This window comes from Myotis lucifugus, unplaced genomic scaffold, assembly GCF_000147115.1.
Source record: "Myotis lucifugus unplaced genomic scaffold, Myoluc2.0 scaffold_424, whole genome shotgun sequence".
Taxonomy (NCBI): Eukaryota; Metazoa; Chordata; class Mammalia; order Chiroptera; family Vespertilionidae; genus Myotis; species Myotis lucifugus.
In genome coordinates, this window is record NW_005871472.1 from 392,151 (window position 1) to 412,878 (window position 20,728).

Consider the following 20,728-nt stretch of genomic DNA (forward strand, 5'->3'; position numbering starts at 1 on the left):
CCACTTTGCCACCCTTCTCCCTCCCTCCACTCCTCTGCCACGCTGTCTCCCTCCCTGCACCCCTCTGCCCCCTGTCTCCCTCCCTCCACCCCTCTGCCCCCTGTCTCCCTCCCTCCACCCCTCTGCCACCCTGTCTCCCTCCCTCCACCCCTCTGCCACCCTATCTCCCTCCCTCACACCTCTTCCCACCCTGTCTCCCTCCCTCACACCTCTGCCCCGTCTCCCTCCCTCACCCCTCTGCCCCCTGTCTCCCTCCCTCACACCTCTGCCCCCTGTCTCCCTCCCTCCACACCTCTGCACATCTGCACCCATGGATTATGCAGGGCCCTGTGGCCCATGTGAGGGATCTGGGTCTTTACCCAAAGCAGTGGGAAGCAACTGACTGGGGGCAGAGGAGTGAGCTGGTGAGATCGGTGTTTCTGAAAGTTCCTGCTGGCTGCTGAGTGGAGGATGGGCCAGGGGTGCAGAGCAGATGTTGGGGTGGGGGTGGGGGTGCTGGGCAGTGAGCAATGGGACTTCTGAAAGAAAATGTTTGAGGGAGACTGGCTATCTCAGACTGGACCTATGGTGCCTGGTGGGGACTGGAGGTGGGCGCTCAGAGAGAGGGGCCGGGGTGGAGGGGCCCCCACACTGGGCTGGTAAAATCAAGAAGACAGAGGGACAGGTGAAGAAAAAAGGACCAGGAAGGACAGCATTGGGAAGTGAATGAGGGGAGAGTGTGGAAAAGAATGTGTTGGTGTTGGGTTCAGAGGTGCATTGAGGGATGAAATGGAGCCTGTGGTCAATGGGGTCATGACCTTAGCAAGGGCAAGGTCTGGGGGGCTAGGATTAGGGAAAGAATAAGTGGGTGAAGCCAGGTCAGGCAAGGTCAATAGTGGACAGAAGTCACATCAATTTGGATCTGAAATGGGACCCCATCCATCCAACACCCCCGTTCATCTCTCCACCCTTCATCCATCCATCCATTGATCTGTCCTGTCAGCAGCAGCAGCATCCCAATCCCAGCCCACCCATCGGTTCCCGTGCTCTCTGAGCACCTCCTCCGTGCCAGGTCCCGTATGGTGTGCGAGGTGCCCAGGGACAAAACGGCCACGTCCTGCCTCCAAGAGCTCACACTCGGAAGGGAGACAGCCTGCAAACAGACACTAGCAAACGGGGCGACAGGGCCCCGGTGCACAGGTGCAAGAGGAACTTGACAGGCAACCTAACGCGGTCTGGGGACTCAGGACGGAGGTGACCCCAGAGGAGGCCCCAAAGATGCCTGGACAGCAGCAAGCCAAGCGTGGACTGTGAAGGCCCTGAGTGACAGCTGTAGGGATCTGGGAGTGCCCCTCCGTGGGAATGGGGTGAACTGGGTGAGTCAGGAGTGAGGGCTACAGAGAACCCTTAAACTGAGCTCGTTCCATTGGGCAGGAGCCTGTCCCCACGGCCTGGCTGAGGGCAGGCAGGGAGTAAACTGGAGAATGAAAGAAGGATCAAGAAGCATCGGTTACTCCCGGTTACTCCCCAGGTCATGTTCGTCAGCTGTCCTTCTCGGCTGTCTTTCCACCCCAGGCGCCGAGCAGATGAGCCATCAGGGAATCCCTTCCCCTCTCTCAGCCCAATCCCCGTGTCTCCTGAGCCTTCAAATCAAACTCACTGTCTGGGGAGTGGACTTGAGGGGAAGAAGGCCAGACTTGCCCTCGGGAGCTTTTGGCCAGATGCCAACCCAGGGGAGATGAAGGCAACTGTCCGTGGTGGAGGCAGAGCTGTCCCAGGGGCTTTCGGTGAGTTGAAGAATGAGTGGCACCGACCCCGAGGGCTGTGGAGCCCAGCAGGGCAGTCCGGTGAGGCCCAGGCACAGCGATGTGGGCAGGACAGGGACGCGAAGCCCGTGGACAGGCCGCCCCGAGGGCCAGGGCCAGGCTGCACTTGGTCCGCAGGGCTGTGGGCCTGCAGTCTCCTTGGCAGAGGGATATTTCTAAGGCTGCTAAAAACTAGGTCACTGCACTCCCAGACTATGGGAAGTTAAGAGAAATAAAAGTGAAAGTTCCTGTGCTCGACCTAAGCTTGCTGCCTAGAAACCAAAGCCGGTCATTGTCCACACCAGGCCCAGTTCCCTGGGGCAGGGTTCCCAGGAAGGGGTCAGGAGAACTTCCTGGTAATCATCACGGGAGCCCTCCCTCCCCACCCTCTGGGAGGCACCCCCACCCCCTCCAAGGAGTCCCCTCCCAGCACAGCAGACAGTCCCAGCCCTGGAGGCTCCACACAGCAGGGCCTCAGCCTCAGGGAGACAAGAGATCACTGGTGACCACACCCAGCAAGAGGCACACCCCACTTCTGTAGAAAAGCCCGAGGACATCGGGAAAAGAAGGTCAAAGGAAACCTACCCATCCCGGCACCAGGCAGGGAGAGTCCTCACGGCCAGCCCTCAATGGGGAGAGGGATTATGTCCTCATAGGGGGACCCACGGAGCTCGGGGTGCCGGACCGGAATGAGGGGGGTCCTTTCTTCTGCACGTTGGCAACCACTGCTGGGTGCCGGGCTGGGCCCCCTCTCATTTACTTCTCACCACCATTTGTGGGAGCTGTCCATCTTTTAAAAGGAGGAAACTGCTCAGGAGGGGAGGTAACCTGTTCACATTCCCACGACTGGCTCAGGGGCAGGCCCGTGAGGAGGGAAGCGCTGTCCTTCACCCCACACCACCTCCAGGGGATACAAGTCAAAGGACGTCACAGAGACGGAGGGACTGGCCAGACCTGGAGGAGGGTCGGGCTCAGTGAGCTTGGCAGCTGCCTTCACATCTCTGAGGGGAGAGAGGGGGGGGGACGAGGAGAAAAGAACTGAGGTTTCAGACCTGCCTAAGGGGCCCCAGAGGCGAACCAGGGGCTGCAGGAGTAGAAGCTCCGGGGGCAGGTCTGGGGCTCAAGGTCGGAGCTGCTGGGAGGTGGAAGGGGCTGTCTGGGCTGGCTCCCTGGGGCTGAGGGGTGAGGGAAGGGGCAGGGCTAGGCTGCCTGCGGGAGTGGAGGGCGCAGGCATCTCAGGGGGGGCTGACCTGGGGGCTCTCGAAGGTCCTTCGGGGCCTGGGCTTCTAAATGCCAAAGGCTCCAAGGAGGTCTGTGCCCTCCTCCCGCCTGGCTGTGGGCTAGCACAGGCTCCCCCCTCAGCATCCGTCCTCCTCTGAGGCCGCCCGGAGCCCAGCCTGACTCATTTCTCTCCCCACTCCCACCAGAGGCCAGGACCGTCAGAGGCCTGGGCAGGAATGTGGACAGGCCCCTTCTGCCCCTTGGCAAGAAGCTGGTGTGAAAGACTTTTGCCAAGTCCCCTCACCAAACCAAAACCTAGTAACTAACCCAATTGCAGTGACAGCCCCTCCCCGGAGTGGAATTTTAAACCAATCAGTCTCGAATTTCCTGATCACTAACGGGACAAACTGCCTGATAAGCCCTGCTGCTTCCCCCTAAGGGGAGAGGACCCTGCCTAGAGGAACACACCCTTTTAAGTTCTTAGTCTCGCCCTCTTTATGCCTATAAAAACCTCCCATTTGTACAACAAACTCATCGGAGCACCCTTCTAGTTGCTAGAAAGCAATGACCCCATGAACTGCTGACTAAAGCCAATTAGATCTTCAGATGTACTCGGTTGAATATTGTTCTTTAACACTGGAAACTGCCCTGGTCCCACCTTTGGGGTAAAACTGGTTTATCAGGAAGGAAGAATACAAAGTGGATGGGGGAAAAAAGAAAGGAAGAAAGAGCAGCTTCTGTTCCAGGAAATTCAAGAGGCAAATACCAGCTCTGCCTCTGACCGGCGGTGTGATTTTGGTCAAGTTGCTTAATCACTCTATGCTCATCCCCCCCCTGCCCCCCACCTCCCCGCATAGAAAAAAATGGAGATAGCAGTGTCCACCTCACAGGGCTGTTATGAGAATTAAAAGAATTAATCTAAGTCGCCGCTTTAGAACAGTTCTGGAACACAGTGAACAGTTACTCGGTGTCAATTATAATGATATTATTACTAACAAAGCCTCTGGCTTTGGGAGATATTGTCCCATCGGATCCCATCCCTGATTTCCACGGGAGCCGGACTGCTGGTATTTGTATTAATCTTTTTTTTAAAAAGCGTATTTTTATTGATTTCAGAGAGGAAGGGAAAGGGAGAGAAAGATGGAAACATCAATGATGAGCGAGAATCCTTGCTCGGCTGCCTCCTGCACGCCCCACACGGAGGATCGAGCTTGCAGCCCGGGCATGTGCCCTGACCGGGAACTGAACCGTGACCTCCCGGTTCATAGGTTGAGGCTCAACCACGGAGCCAGGCCGGCCGGGCTCTATCAGTCTTCGATGACCCCTTTCAGCACCTCTGAGCTCATCAGATGTTTGCTGAGTGAATGAGTAAGCAAATGAATTGGACCATAGTCTTCTCTTTACAGATGAGGAAGCTAGAGTCTTTGGGAGGACATGTGAATTTCACAATTTCACACAGTGAGTCCACATTCGAGCTAGATCTAACAGCAGCCTCCTCTGTCTCAGATCTCTCCTACTTTCCACTTTGCGTGTACTTCCCTTTCCCTAAGCAAGAATGGTGGTTGATGGTTCCAGGCTGACCCTGTGCAGATAACAGTCACTGAGGGACTGAAGGAGCCAGGGCAGCCCGTGTCCATGCTCCAGCCCTGCCTGTGGCCGGCCACTCAGGCTTGCCTCTCTGGGTTCCACATCCCCATCTGTGTGAGAAGGAAGTATGACACCTGTGGTTTTCAAAATATCTTCAAAGCAGGGAAACCCTTTCTTTCAACTTTCCGCCCCTCCCCCACCCCCACCCCGGCAAAATCAACAGATGAAAATGGAACAGCTGGAACCGACGTGGCCCACACAGCCACACCCTGCAGAGGTGTCAGGGCCCTGCTCAGTAGAAAATTCCTGGGCCAGTTGGTCCCTAAATGCTTTCTGCCCTGATGGCAGAGGTGGGTGGAGGGGACTTTAAGATTTTTAGAGGGAATTAGAGGGTGTGCAGAAGTCCCTACTGAGCCAGATTCCAGGCTGAGAAGGAGGCAGGGAGCAGGTGGCAAGGGATCAGTGTGGTACGGGAGAAAGCCCACATCCGGGAAGTCAGAGAGCTGGCCTCAAATCCCAGTTTGTCCACCTACTGGTCAAGGTCTGAGTTGGGCATGGTACTCAACCTCTATAAATCTACACAATTGATAGTAAGTAGCTCCAAGCCTGGCATGCACCAGGAGCCTAACAATTGGTCGTCACTATATTAGGGACTAGAGATTTCCACTGAGCCCAAGGCCTGCGCTGAGGGCCGATTGTCTTTCTCTGCCCCCATCACAGTTGCTGCAAACTGAAGCCCAGCAAGGTGGGCGATGGACCTGGAAGTCTGCACACTGGGCTGAGCGTCTCCTGGAATTAAAGCTGTGTTGGCGCAGTCACAGTCTTCCAGCAATGCCTACCAACCCCAAGCAGCTCTGTGGTATCTCTGAGGTTTAAGATTAAAGAGAGACGAGCTCCTATGAGGAAACGAGGGCACAGAAGAGACAGGGACAGCTCCTTACAACGGTCTTTATGAAACCACATCAAGCCCCTTATGGCTACACATTTGTGAGCGCTACGGGCCTTGCAGCGCAGACCTCCGGCTGGTGGCCTGGAGCTACAGGTTGGGCCTGCACTGAAGGCCCATTGGGCCTGGGCTACCTAGAAAGCTCACTTTCTCTTGGAGACCCTTAGGGGAGCCAGGACTGTCCTGGGGGCTCCCAGTCTTTGGAAGAGACAAATACAATGCATGTGGCTATGAGGGAGAGAGGCCTGAGCCAGCACTCTGGAAGGTCCCTGGTTGTGTGTGAGGGGTGGCACCTGCCTGAACCAGCTCTAACCTGCCCTCTGCCACTGTCCCCTTCCTCTGAAACCTGCCTGATTCTGTATCTTCAGTCCTAGAAGGTGTCACCACCATCTTGCACCCAGACATACCTGTGGCCCTGTCCTCTCATTTACAAGTTAGTCACCAAAACTGGCTTGAGGGTACCACCTCCCAAACCCATCCTCTCCTCTGTGGTTCCTTAGAGCCCCTGTCATCGGTTGCCTGATAATGGCAGCACCCTCTTCCTGACCCCCACCTCTGCCCTCTTCCCACCTGATCACTCCCCTGCCACCGTCAGTGAACACCGTTCTATGGCACTGCAGGTCTCAGGGATAAAGTCCAAATTCCCAAGCCTCTCTGGGGTTTGACCACCTCCTCCAGGAGCCTCCAATAGCCCTTTTGCAAAGGAGACCTCTCCTTCCCCTGAGCTCCCACTGCTCTTCACCTGCTCCTGTCTAGTGGCTTGAGTCACTTCCCACCTCTTACTGAAGCATGTGATGCCTGTCTCTCATCCCCAGATGATTTGATTCATTGATTCATTTCACAATCCAAATAAACACTCCTGAGGACCGGGTCATGCCCTCCACAGCACCAAGTCCACCGTACAGAGCTGACAGTTGGTGGAATGGATGGGGGGGGGGGGGAGGAAAGAAGGGAGCAAGAAGGCAGGGAGAGATGGATGGATGAGTGAACAGATAGAAGAGCAAGCACTCAGCTGACAGCAGGGCAGGAGAATTGCTTCTCAGGGGAGGAGCTGGAAATCACTGATTAAAATGTGGCTTTGGAAAATTTGTGGATTTTCTCTTCATCTACAGGGAAAGGAGCTGATTCCTTAAAGTGCTCACTCACATCTGCCATGCTCTTGCTCCATCACCACCTACCGTCATGAATTTTAGCTTCATGACGACGCCTTATGTCCCCTTTCCACACTGTGAAGGACCCAGGGGATCGTTTGGGCCACCTCACTGTACAGATGGGGAAAGAGCCTTGCTCAGGATCACACAGCAAGTGGTGAGCACAGCCAGGGCTGAAGGCCAGACCTGTCACTACGGGCAAGGCAGTGTAAGACCAATGTCAGGGGAAGGCATACTCCCAGCGCGTACCCATGAGGCAGGATCTTGAGGACAGATTCCAGAAGGGACCCAGCTTCACCCTCCTCAGGCTGACACCCCAGCCTCCACGAAGCAGGACTTCGGTTCAAGCTGTTCATTAAGGGCCTCCTGTGAGGCAGTAGCTATGCCCAGAGAGTCAGGGCCCCTGTCTGGCGGCCAGGAGTGAGGTGTCTGTGGGAAGCCGGTCTATAGCTGGGCAGTGTCCCAAGCTGACTGTGTAGGGGGAGGGGGCTGCAGCCAAGACGAGACCTGCCCTCCTTCTAGGCCGAGGGGAAGCCAGGGGTGGCCTCTCAGCCCCGAAGTTGAGTCTACCAGGATGGGGAAGATTTTAAACCTCAGAGAAGTGGAAGAGGCAGAGTGATGGGGGTGGGTGCTGGGAAAGGGAACCCGGGGATGGGACCGGCGTGCCAGCCTCTGGATGGCCGAGTGGAGGTAGGAGGTGATGACACCAATTCCCAGGGGACTCCAAGTTGGGGCTGAAGCAGGTACCCTCTCTCACCTGCGGGCCATGGGGTGGACGGTGTTGGGAGTGGCAGGTAAGATCTGCATTTTAGAAAGTTCACCGGGGGCAGCCACAGTGCTGAGCCCCGGCCACCAACAGGTCGGAGAAAAAGGGGAAGCGGGAGTCTGTGCCTTGGTGGAGCCTGACACCCGGGCACATACTGGCAGCCTGGCACACAGCCTGGCACAGAGGGGGCCTCAGGGAGGAGGGACAACGACAGAAGGATGCTCGAGCTGTCCTTGGGAGGACTGCTTGGAGCACGCCGCTTTGCAGGGAAAGATGCTGTCACAGTCTGGCTTTTTCCAACTTCTAACGCTGTCCGCCAGAAACAAAGCAACGGCCACGCCTTGGCCGGACCCCGAGCGCCTGGAAGCCCTCCCAGGCGCAGGCTCCGGCTCCCAGGCAGGGGGTCCCTCCTTCAGTCTCGCCTTCCCCCCCTCTCTCCGGCGGCCCCAGGGCCACCCGGCTTCCTGGCTGCCCCGGAAACTGCCCTTCACGCGCCTCCGGGCGCTTCCCCCCCCTGCGCCCGTTCCATCCGCCGCCTGGGGTCCCCGGCCTGGAAGCCGGGAAGCGCATCCCCCGCGCCCAGGCGGCCCGCCCAGCCCCGGGAAGATGCAGCCCGCCGCGGGCGAGTGACGGCGAGCATCCCAGAGCCCCGCGGCTCGGAGGCACCCCGCACCCCGCCCGGCCGGCCCGGCGGCCTCACCTGACTTGCCCATGGCCGGCTCGGCGTGCTCCCGGGCTCCCGCTGCCTCTGCGCTCCCGGGCCCGCGAGCCGCTAGGGTAGCCTCGGAGGGGCCGGGCCTCCGCAGCCCCTCCCCGGCGCCGCCCGGCCCCCGCCTTATAAGGCAGCAGCCGCTGCAGGCGAAGGCGCCGGGGGCCACCCGCCGGCTGCCCCGAGGAGGCGCTGCGCGCCCTGCGCACCGCGAGCCTCCCCAACCGGCTCCGGAGGACCGAGCCTCCCCAACCGGCTCCGGAGGACCGAGCCTCCCCAACCGGCTCCGGAGGACCGGCCCGTGTAGGGACTCCAGGGCCAGCCCCAGGCTCTCCAGGTGCGCTCCGGGGGCCCGGGGCCTTTGGGGTCTCAGCCCCGAGCTGCACCCTCTCGGGACTCGGAATCACGCGCCTCCCAGCAGGTTCTCAATAGCTGTTCAGCGGCTGACGGGCTGCAAGGACCCTGGTGCTCACCGTCGTGGCGCTGGAGGAGAATCTGGCGCGGAATTGGAGCTCTCCCCGCCTCCGCCTCCGCCTCCGCCCCGCGTGTGTCGCCTCGCGTGTCCAGTGACACCGGGCGCGTCCGTCCTCTCCCCGGGACAGACCCTCTGGTGCGAATCCGGGTTGGAGTTGGAGTGCTGACTCGTCTCTGCCGGTTCAAGTCCTACCCATCCCTCAGGGCCTTCTGTCCCGTCCCCTTCTTTTTTTTTTTTTTTTTATTAAAAAAAATATGGAACGTGACAAAGGGGCAGCTGAAGGAAGGGGCTGTGTCAGGATGCTGCCTTCTTCCCTTTCTTCTCCCTCTTTTTTCTAAACACTTCCATGCCTTGTAGTTCTTTTGCTTTCTCTTCTTTTTCTCTCTACTACCCTCCATCTCGGCCTCCTCCTCCTCCTCCCCAGTATCTTCCATATCAGCCGACCCAGAGGGCACAGCTGACTCCTCCCCGGACACCTACACCACCATCAAGCGCGGCCCTGACGGACCCTTTGATGCAGCCCTTCAACTCGCTGACGCTTTGGAAAGCCCGTTACCAATGACGCCGCCCGCTAGCCAAATCAAGGACAACCAAACCACCGACTTGAGGACAGCTGAAATCCCTTGACGGAAGAGGCCAGCAACCTTCTACAGGAACAAGGCTCCTTGTGCACTCCATCCACTATGTTTATAGCTATGCTCGCTATCATTGCTTGTCAGTCTTCTTCTGTGTCTTAACCCAATCCGAGAGGTGGCTGCTGGTTTACATGCGCTATCATTTAAAAAATAAAAAAGGGGGAATTTGCCGGAAGCTGGTCCATAAAAAATATATATATATATATGGAACGCTTCACGAATTTGCGTGTCATCCTTGTGCAGGGGCCATGCTAATCTCTGTATCGTTCCAATTTTAGTATATGTGCTGCCGAAGCAAGCACCCATCCCCTTCTTGACCTTGCGGGCAGTGGTCAGTACACACCTGGCCCTGGGAAGCCCCGCCCCTGTGTGAGAAGGGCACTAGCACGAGGGCATAGCCTGAGTGTGACTCCCAGAGTAACTTCTTCCTGGGGAAAGAGCTCAGTAAAGTCTAATTAAAGGACGCTGGTTTAAAGATCTTTCAATAAACGGCACATTTAGTTTTCGCTTGTTGATTATAGGGCAACAGTAAGGCCGGGCACCACCCTGTTTACTCCCTCACACTGTTACCAGGCAAATACTTACTGATTTGAGTACTTCCCGTGTTAAAGTGTTAGAAAGCTGGCTCATTCTGAGTCAAAAGGGACTCTGGTGCTAGGCGGGCATCTGATCCTTCATATTCAATTCTCTTTCCCGTTTGCCAACAAATCCCCACTGACGTGGCCAAATGAACCAGTCGGAAGAAATCCATGTCGCCTCCAGCATCTCCGGAAGGCTGCTTCCATCTTAACCAAAACTTCAAGGCTACATACGGGAGGAGACAGCTGAGCACAGGGCGCCACTCACTGCACACAGAGGGAAGCCCATCAGGGGACCAACAAGTTCCACTCACATCTCCTTGGACAGAGGAGAAGGCTGAGGCTAGAGAGAGCCTGAGAGTGGGTGGGGGGCAAAATCTGAACTCAGTGGCATCTTCGAGTCTATAGGCCTTAGAGCCGGCCTTAGCAGCAGGCACGTGGAAGGGACAGTGTGCGGAACAGTTAGGGCAGTGCCAAAGTTGCCCCCTATCAAGAGCTCTGAGCAGGTTGGAGGGGGAGTCACTGCCCAGCGGGTCCTAGCTGGTACCCAGGCAGCGCAGGCAAGAGAAATGGCAACAAAGAGAGTGCTTGACCCAAGTTATCATTTCTTTTTGGTTTAATGTCCTATTTAAAAACTCCTTATGTATTCTAAGATCATTAAAAGTTTCTGTTTTCTTCTAGAAGTTTCACAGTTTTAGCTTTTACATTTAGTTTTAGCTCCTACATTCATTTTGATTATTATGGCATGTGGTATGCAGTCAGGGTTGTAATTCTCTCTCTCTTATTTGGCATATGAATATCCAATTGCTCCCGTACCATTTCTTGAAAAGATAATTCTCTCGCAATTGGCCAGATATATGTGGCTCTCTATTCCATTCCATTGATCTATGCATTTTTACACTAAGACACACTAAGTTACTGCAGCTTTATGTAAGTCTTGAAATCAGGGAGTGTAAATTCTCATTTTTTTCTCTTCAAAGTTGTTTTATCCATTTAGGTCCTTTGCATTTTCATACAAATTTTAGAATCGGCTTGTAAATTACTGCAAAACAAACAAACAAAAGGCCTGCTGGGGTTTTCATTGGTAATGCCTTGAAAAGATACATACACTTGGGAAAAACTGACCTCTTCATAATATTGAACTTGCTGACCCATCTGTGCGGTGTATCTATTTATTCATATCTTCTTTGATCTCCCTCAATTATGTTTTTGGGGATGTTGCTCTCTATTTAGTTCTCTATTCTTGCAATGTCTTTTTTAGATTTAGAAATCAGGGCAATGCTAACCTTAGAAAAGAAGTTGAAGAGGGTTCTCTCTTCTGTTTTCTGGAAGAGTTTGTAAAGAATTAGTGTTATTTCTTCTATGAACATTTGCTAAATCATCAATGAAGCCATCTAGGTATGGAGGTGTTTTTCTTTTTCATTTTGTTTTTTGGGGGGATGGGAGGTTTTAAATAATAAATTTAGCTTTATGAATAGATACAGAACCATTTAAATGATCTATTTCTTCGAGTGAGCTTTGGTAATTGTACCTTAAAAGGAATTAGTCCATTTCATTCATCATAGGATTTATTGGGCATAAAGGTGTTGATAGTTTGTTGTTATCCTCTTACTGCCTGTATGCTGTGTGGCGGTGCCCTTTATCTTGTCTGATATTGGTAATTTGTGTTTTCTAGAGGTTTATCAATATAGCCAGTCCTCATGTATTAGATTCTGTATTTATGAAATTGCCCACCTGCTAGGATTTATTTGTAACCCAGACATCAATACTTTCAGTGCTGTGACAGTCATCTGAGGACTTGTGCAGAGCGCGGGAAATTTGAGTTGCCCAACACACAGTTCCCAGGTGATGTTGGAAAGGAGAAGCTCATCTTTTTTTTTTTTTTTTAAATATATTTTATTGATTTTTTACAGAGAGGAAGGGAGAGGGACAGAGAGTTAGAAACATCGATGAGAGAGAAACACCGATCAGCCACCTCCCACACACTCCCTACTGGGGATGTGCCCGCAACCAAGGTACATGCCCTTGACCGGAATCGAACCCGGGACCCCCCCCCCCCCCACCCCCGGAGTCCGCAGGCCGATGCTCTATCCACTGAGCCAAACCGGCTACGGCAGGAGACGCTCATCTTGTCTTGTGTTGGCTCCCATACTGTCAACAAGTGGCCTCTTCCCAGTTATTTAGTGCCATGCTTCTTGCATTTTTGTCTTTTTGTGTTGGTGACTTTGCTGTTTAAAATGCCCACAAGTGCGGTGTGGAGGTGCGGTGTAGTGTTCCTACGTGCAGGAAGCCTGGGTGTGCCTGATGGAGACAATGTGTGTGAGATAAGCTTCCCTCAGGCACGAGTCATCGTGCCGCTGGCCATGACTCCAGTGCTCATGAATCAACAATATAAATGAGGCAAAATCAAAACAGATGTGCAGAGATGAATGACAATTAGAATACTTAGTTATGAACGTGGGGCAAGACTGGAAGTCATGTGGCCCAAGTCCAAGTCCTGTCTCTGCTGCCCAACAACTGATTCTGATCCAGGAGCTTGAAATGAAGACAGTAATACCTATCTTAGAGGATTTTTTATTTTATTTTTAGATTCAGATGACACGTAACACATTGCAGACGGATCACAAGAATTCTGTTTTCTGTTCTAAGGCTTGTGGCCAATCATACTTAAAAAGATATTAGTTTGTAAGAACATACAATAAATAACTTCAAAATGCAATGGGTATTTAATTTTAAAGCGTGCCTTTAGCATTTATGTAAAACAGTTTTTTGTACTCGTTCAATGGAAACTTATCTGGCCACTGGGTAAAACTAGCAATAAAACTACTGGTTCGCATGTGTTAAAAAGCACCCTTTAAATGCCACATGTTTTTGTCTATGTCGTATTTCACGGTCACAGTTTTTATAGGCATAGTTTGTACTTTAAACCAGCGGTCGCCAAACTTTCAACCTCACAGACTGCCAGTGGTCCATGGACCACCAGCTGGCGACTGCTGCCTTAAGCCAGGCTTTGGGGAAGAATTCATAATGATGTCAGAGCTTAGACTCTGAGAAGGGCTGAGTCATGGAGTGTAGAACATTCTGGGAACCATGGAGGACGGAAACAAAACCCCCCTCTGAACAGGGAGGGATGGGAAACATTTGCTGTGAGGCTGCTCAGCATGCGGAGAACTCTCTGAGTACAGAAGACCTTGTACCTAACTGCACACCAAAGGGGGGCCGACATTCCTGTGTTCTTTCTAGCGTGAAGGCATGCAACCCAGGCTCAGCCACACAGCAGCTCTGTCCAAGAACCTGGATCTGGAGTGGCTGACCCAGAGGTGTGGAGGGGAGCTGAGAAAGATTCTAGAATGCTTCAGTATTTATCCCCAAGAGATGAAAGTAGATGTGGCCAAGTTTCCTTCAATGAGCAAGTTTAAGTTTTCTACCATCAGCAGAATTTTGCCTTGATCTATACCAGTGGTTCTCAACCTTCCTAATGCCTCGACCCTTTAATACAGTTCCTCATGTTGTGGTGACCCCCAACCATAAAATTATTTTTGTTGCTACTTCATAACTGTAATTTTGCTACTGTTATGAATCGTAATGTAAATATCTGATATGCAGGATGTATTTTCATTGTTACAAATTGAACATAATTAAAGCATAGTGATTAATCACAAAAACAATATGTAATCATATATTCAATATGTGTTTTCCGATGGTCTTAGGTGACCCCTGTGAAAGGGTCATTCGACCCCCAAAGGGGTCGCGACCCACAGGTTGAGAACCGCTGATCTATACAGAGAAACCCCAGTCTGGCCATTGTGGCTCTTGATCTACAGAGGTTTTTGGAATAAAAATTAATTGTAATAGCTGGATGAGTGGAAGGCCATGGAAACCAGAAAAGCAGAGGAAAGAAAAACCTTGGCAGAAAATATCCTTATTTTACTAGGTTATGCTCTCTTTCTTTTTAAAAAAAATATATTTTTATTTATATATATTTTTGTTGATTTCAGAGAGGAAGGGAGAGGGAAATAGAAACATCAATGATGAGAGAGAATCATTGATCGGCTGCCTCCTGCACGCCCCCCACTGGGGATTGAGTCTGCAACCTGGGCATGTGCCCTTGACCAAAATCAAACCCAGGACCCTTCAGTCCGCAGGCCGATGCTCTATCCACTGCGCCAAACCAGCTAGGGCTATGCTCTCTTTCTTGTTGCTGTTGGAAAATATATGGAATGGGATGAAGCCACAGCTGTACTGAGAGGCAAATACACTGCATAATAAATATAAACATAAGCTTTGAGTTACACCTGGGTTCAAACTATCCCTGCTCTGCTACTTACCAGCCATGTGACCTTAGAGAAATTATTTAACCTCCCAAGCCTTAGTTGCATCAACTGTGAACAGTGTTAATAGTACTATTTGTCTCTATAGAGAAGTTGTGAGAATTGCATGAGGTAATTCATTTAAAGCACTTGGTAGTAGGTTTCTATGAAAGTAATTCTTGGACAGTTTTCAGTAAGTGGTCCAGGAACCTTCTTGGCCATTTGTCACATGACAGTCCTCCCAGTGGGGACTATCTGTAGAAGAGCGTGGTACACAAGGCTCAGGCTGTTCTGGTCCCATGAGATCGTCTATGTAAGATAGAGCTGAACATGGATTTGGTAGATTTCACATTTTGCTGATATGGCGTCGAGTTTTCCTATGAGCATATAGACCAAGTCCATCTGTCAGAGTCCAAATGAGAAAGAAAAGCTGTAATTAGATGACATCACTGTCAGTCTTGGATAAGAAAGAGGGAAGTAGGAAGCTGGAAGGGAGAGGATTGTCACCAGGTCACGTCCATGGAACTAAACTGTTGATGAGTTTCTTATTGTCCCTCCTTCGTAAGAGAGGGGCCTCTCTGACTCTCTGCCCCGAGCTTAGAAACCAGGAAGGAGAGAAGCTTCACTATCAAAGGGCTGAGAAAAATGTGTAGATAGTGACTTATTATTACTTAATACCTCCTTGATGTGAAAGTAAAGCACTTTAATGAAAATTCCTTCTAGGTGGTATCTGTATTGCTATGGATGGAATGTTTGTGTTCCCCTAAAATTCTTATGTTGAAACAATCCCCAGTGTGATGGTATTTGGATGAGGGGCCTTTGGGAGGTGGTTAGGTCATGATGTTAGAGCCCTCATGAATGGGATTAGTGTTCTTATAAAAGAACGCCCCCCCCCCCCCAAAAAAAAAATGAAACCCAGTCTGGCCATTATGGCTCAGTGATTGGGCATCAATGCATGAATCAGGAGATCACAGCTCAATTCCTGGTCAGGGCACATGCCTGGATCGAGGGCTCAATCCCCAATGGGGGATGTGCAGAAGGCAGCCAATCAATGATTCTCTCTCATCATTGATGCTTCTATCTCTCTCTTCCTCTCCCTTCCTCTCTCTGAAATCAATAATAATAATTATAAAAACCCTCTTTTTTTTTTTTTGAAGAAAGAATCCCCAGAGAACTCCCTCTCTCTTTCTACCATGTGGGGATACCACTAGAAATGAGCGGTCTGCAAGCCAGAAGAGGGCTCTCACAGAACCGACCATGCTGGCATCCTATCCGGACTCTAGAACTATGAGAAACAGGTTTCTGTCGTTTATAAGCCACCCAGCCTATGATGTTTTGTTATAGCAACCGGAGCTAAGACATGTATCTTAGAATTCTGAACCTTACCTATACTGACTTATAATAAAAATAATCTATTACCTAATTTGGAGCCTGGAGGGAGAAGACTCTCTCCTGATCTTTGATTTAAAAAAATAAAATGAGTCCTAGCCGGTTTGGCCTGTGGACTAAAGGGTCCTGGGTTCGATTCCGGTCAAGGGCACATGCTCAGGTTGCAGGCTTGATCCCCAGTAGCGGGTGTGCAGGAGGCAGCCAATCAATTATTATTTCTCATCATTGATGTTTCTATCTCTCTCTCCCTCTGCCTTCCTCTCTGAAATCAATAAAAATATATTTAAAAAAAAATTGGGGAGGGGTCTCCTAAAATGGCCTGAAACATGATTGATATCGTCAGTATATCTTAAATGTTATTATACTACTTATTTAAAAGGAGAAAAATAAACTAAGTATGGAACTAAAGGAACTAGACAAATTACAAAACATAATTAAAGAATCATAAACAAATACTGCATTCTAGTTAATGAATAAATTCTAAAATGTTTAGAGGTGAAATGTATGATGTTTGCGACTTACTTTGAAATGCATAAAAAATGGATTCAAGTTACTTTGAAACACATATACAATAAGGTACATGGATAGGAGAGATGGATAAAAGTGAAAAAAGCAAACACAGCAAAATGTTCATTAAGAATCTAGAGGGTGAGTGTATGGATTTTCACTTTAAAATTGTTTGTAGATGTCCTAACCCATTGGATCAGTGGTTTGAGTGTTGGCCTGCGGACTGAAGGGTTGAGGGTTCGATTCTGGTCAAGAGCATATACCTCAGTTGCAGGCTTGATCCGCCCCCAGTCGGGGCTGTAGTGGAGGCAACCAATTGATGTTTCTCTCTCACATTAATGTTTCTCTCTCTGTCTCTCCCCATCCTTCCACTCTCTCTAAAAATCAATGGGAAAAAAATATCCTCAGGTGAGGATTAACAACAACAACAAATAAAAATAAAATAAAATTGTCTGTAGGTTTGAAATTTCCATAACAAAGTCTTTAAAATTAATTGAATAAGTTAATATAGATAAAAGCAGAAAAGAATACATTAGAAAACAGAAAAGAAGAGAATTGAAAAATATAGCCAAGGGCTGGAAGACATATTAAATAGACAGATCTTTACAAAATCAAATAGATAAAAATGTCTATCTAAAAGGAGAGAAAAATCAAATGTATCACATTAGTAATAAAAAAGGGGATGCAATCTCTTCTTAGAAGTGTTCAGAAAAATATGGACAATTCTCCACTAGATTTTCTGAACTGGACAGTTTTCTAGGAAAATACAAATTATCAAGGTTTATTTAAGGTGAGAAAAATATCTAAATGAACCGATATAGCCTTAACAAAAAAAAAAAGGGAAAATATCACTGCTTATCTAAATACTAGTGGCCCGGTGTATGAAATTTGTGCACATTAAAAGGGAATTAATTAGCCCTAGCTGGTTTGGCTCACTGGATAGAGCGTCTGCCTGGGGACTGAAGAGTCCCGGGTTCGATTCCGGTCAAGGGCATGTACCTTAGTTGCAGGCACATCCCCAGTGGGGGGTGTGTGTGCAGGAGGCAGCTGATCGATGTTTCTAACTCTCTATCCCTCTCCCTTCCTCTCTGTAAAAAATCAATAAAATATACTTTTTTAAAAAGGGAATTAGTTAGAGGAAATATTTTAAAATTGCTATTTGCCCTTTCTTTATAATAGAAGTGTCAGAGATGAAAGAAAATTAGTAAAATGTATATGAAAATAATATATAAATTTTTAATAAATAATTACAACATGATATAACAACAACGAATGATATAAAAATAACAACATGTTGTAAAAACAACACTGATACAAACAATGAGTGATAAATTGATTAAACTTATTCTAATATCTCCCTGTACACCACATTAAAAGTAAAAACTCTTTCAGAGTGCTTGAGTAATTTCCCTTGTGACGAAGTATTGACAACTTTAACTTTAACATCACATGCTCTTCAAACTCGAGAGAAAGCAACTCATAACTGACCATGTGCAAAAACAGGTTCAGGTAGGATTATTCCTACTCTGTCTAGAGTTTGTCCTTGTGATTTATTTATTAATAGTCATCGCAAATGCAGGCATCACGGGAAACTGTCTTCAAATTAATTTAAATGGGAGCCCAGTGTCAGATGGGGACAAATCAATTCTTGGAATCAGAACAACCTCTCCTTCTGCAGATCCTGTTAATACTTCAGCTTCGATAACGTTAGGTCATAATCTTTTGATAATAAATCCAGTACCATTACAAAGACCCCATTTACTATTAAGATTTCTCAGTAGCATGATGATTGCACCCACTTTCTATTTTAATTTATGACATGGCATTCCCAAAGGAGTAATACTATTAAGAATCAATGGAATCATCACTCAAATACGTATGAAAATCTCCGAGTATATCCAAAATTTCTTCATTTAATTTTTGAACATGCTCATTTTTTTGGACAAAGAATTGCACATTTAGATATATTTTTAATATTATCTATAGATATACTATTTCCAAAGGTAGCTTCAGTAATAGATCTGTCACAAATCATTTCATGGGGGATTTCAATAATATCCATTCCTAAATGAAAACTGCTATCCAGTTTGCCATCTCCAAGTTTTACTAACCGTTCACTATAAGCAGAATCCTCTGATCTCATATTTGTTTTAAGAGACAACTTTCTGAAACATCCCCAAACATTACAGTACTTTAAACTCGTTTGTACTATGACCGATTGTATAGCATGTGGCACAATACTGAGACATTGTCGAAAATCCCCTCTGAGAAGAACTTTCCAACCAAATGCAATATTCAAATTCATAATTTCTCTTAGTAATCTGCCTCTGGGCGCTCCAGGCGCTCTGAGGGCGGGGTCCTCCCTCAGGCCTCGCCCTTCCCAGAAACAGCTCGGGGAGGGCGCCTCAGGGCGGGTGGGACTGATGGAAGTGTGGGGGGTGGCATGGAGGTGGTGCCTGCGCTTCTGATCACTTGCACACTGTGTTTTATACCACAGCATGTGGCAGCGGTTGTGAAAGGTTGCCACGGCAACCCAGCACTGACTGCAGGACTGACTTCTGGTTGGTTGAGCCTCCAGTCATTACGGTCGTTACGGACCCAGGGTTTTTATATATTAGGATAGCTGGACCCAGCTAGGTTTGCAAGCAAGTTCTATCAAACTTTTGAGAGACAGATGATTCTGATACCATTTTCATGTTCTAAAGCAGTAATTTTCCACCAGTGTGCCATGAATATTTTTTCCTTTTCACTTTTTGCCATGAATATTCTTTAAATATATTTTATTGATTTTTTTAAATATATTTTATTGATTCTTCACAGAGAGGAAGGGAGAGAGATAGAGAGCTAGAAACATCGATGATAGAGAAACGTTGATTAGCTGCCTCCTGCACATCTCCTACTGGGGATGTGCCTGCAACCCAGGTACATGCCCCTGACCGGAATCGAACCTGGGACCCTTCAGTCCGCAGGCCGACGCTCTATCCACTGAACCAAACCGGTTTCGGCTTGATTTTTTACAGAGAGGAAGGGAGAGGGATAGAGAGTTAGAAACATCGATGAGAGAGAAACATCGATCAGCTGCCTCCTGCACACTCCCCACTGGGGATGTGCCCGCAACCAAGGTACATGCCCTTGACTGGAATTGAACCTGGGACCCTTGAGTCCGCAGGCCGATGCTCTATCCACTGAGCCAAACCGGTTAGGGCTGCCATGAATATTTTAAAAACATGCAATACCTGACTAGTCAGGGGCACTGACCTCTTTTTCCTCAGATTGTCAAATTAAAAAATGACAACAGCTAACAGAACAATAACTGTCTGGTTTGAATGAATCAAAATTATACCTTTTTTTGTTGTTGTTGGATTGGCAAAAAACACATTTTTGGTGTGCTGCAGAATTTTAGTAATTAGTTTATGTGTGCCAGGAGATGGAAAAGGTTGACTATCACTGTTCTAAAACATAGATAACCTCCCCTGTTCAATTCATGAAGCTAGAACTATCCTGATTCCAGAACCTGAAAAATATAGCAAGTACAAAAAACCATAGTGAATGTAAATACCAAACCCTAGATAAAATACCAACAAGTTGAATCTAACAGCGTACATCATGACCAAATGAAGTTTATTTTAAGGGTGTAGGGATGGCTTAATATTAAGAAATATATCCAGAACTTATAATAAGACAAAGAAAAAATATAAGGTAAACGCATGCCAAAAATATCTTTGATACAATTCAATATCCATAACTGAGTTGAACAACTTTTTTACTTTCCCTTAGCAGAATAAAAAGAAGCTTCCTGAAACAAACAGTAAAACACATCAGACTGCTTAACAGTAAAACAATGGGACATGTCCATTCAAATCAAGAGCATAACAGAGTTTCTTGCTGTCGCCACTATTATTCAACATTGTTTTAGCCAATACCAGGACAACAAAAAAGAGAGAAGAAGAGTAAATATTGGGAAAGGAAGAGCATAGTTTTCATTGTGACTCCTCCCTGGAAAAACCTAAGAAAATCTATTAAATTAATATTAAAAATTTTTAATGATAGCCAGACCCAAGAATATTTTTAAAAAATCAATAGCTTTTCCCACATAGCATCAATAATCAGTTAGAATATATCATTGGGGAAATACTGACAATAGCAACAACAACAACCCATTTTAAAAGCAACCAAGTACAGATTCATTTCTCTAGACCAGTGGTTCTCAACCTTCCTAATGCCTCAACCCTTTAATACAGTTCCTCATGTTGTGGTGACCCCCAACCATAAAATTATTTTCGTTGCTACTTCATAACTGTAATTTTGCTACTGTTATGAATCGTCATGTAAATATCTGATATGCAGGATGTATTTAGGCGACCCCTGTGAAAGGGTCGTTCGACCCCCAAAGGGGTCACGACCCACAGGTTGAGAACCACTGCTCTAGACACATAGCCAAATGGATTCTATTCTAAGCATGATATCCCGTCCTCACGAGTGACAGCCTGAGCTGTTTAGGAAGAAAAGGAACACTCACCGTGATGAGGGGCGCTGTCCTGGCTGATGGGGAAGGTGGTCTGGACTCACACGTGGGCCAGAGGCTGGTCCGCCATTTCAGAGCCAGCAAAGCCTGAACAGAAGAGGTTCCTGCCACAGCCTCAGCGGGCAGCCTGGAGTCCTGCTCTGGG

General features: G+C 48.6%; 1 protein-coding gene and 1 non-coding gene across 4 annotated transcripts in view; both read right to left on the minus strand.

The window, feature by feature from the left end:
* GLIPR2 (GLI pathogenesis related 2) overlaps window positions 1-8,225 on the minus strand; it is a 24,121-nt gene extending 15,896 nt beyond the window's left edge. For 2 of the 3 annotated variants that reach the window (XM_006102696.3, XM_023744030.1), the window contains exon 1: window positions 8,156-8,225. In XM_006102696.3, coding sequence (XP_006102758.1) covers window positions 8,156-8,168 — 13 coding nt within the window. In that variant the 5' untranslated portion in view covers window positions 8,169-8,225. Of the gene's footprint in view, window positions 1-2,369; window positions 2,390-8,155 lie in introns of those variants that run through there. The other variant, XM_023744029.1, reaches the window with a different exon arrangement.
* Window positions 8,226-9,472: 1,247 nt separating this feature from the next.
* Window positions 9,473-9,576, minus strand: LOC111823233. The gene has a single exon (XR_002826236.1). It is a non-coding gene; the product is annotated as a U6 spliceosomal RNA (small nuclear RNA).
* Between the last annotated feature and the right edge of the window lie 11,152 nt (window positions 9,577-20,728).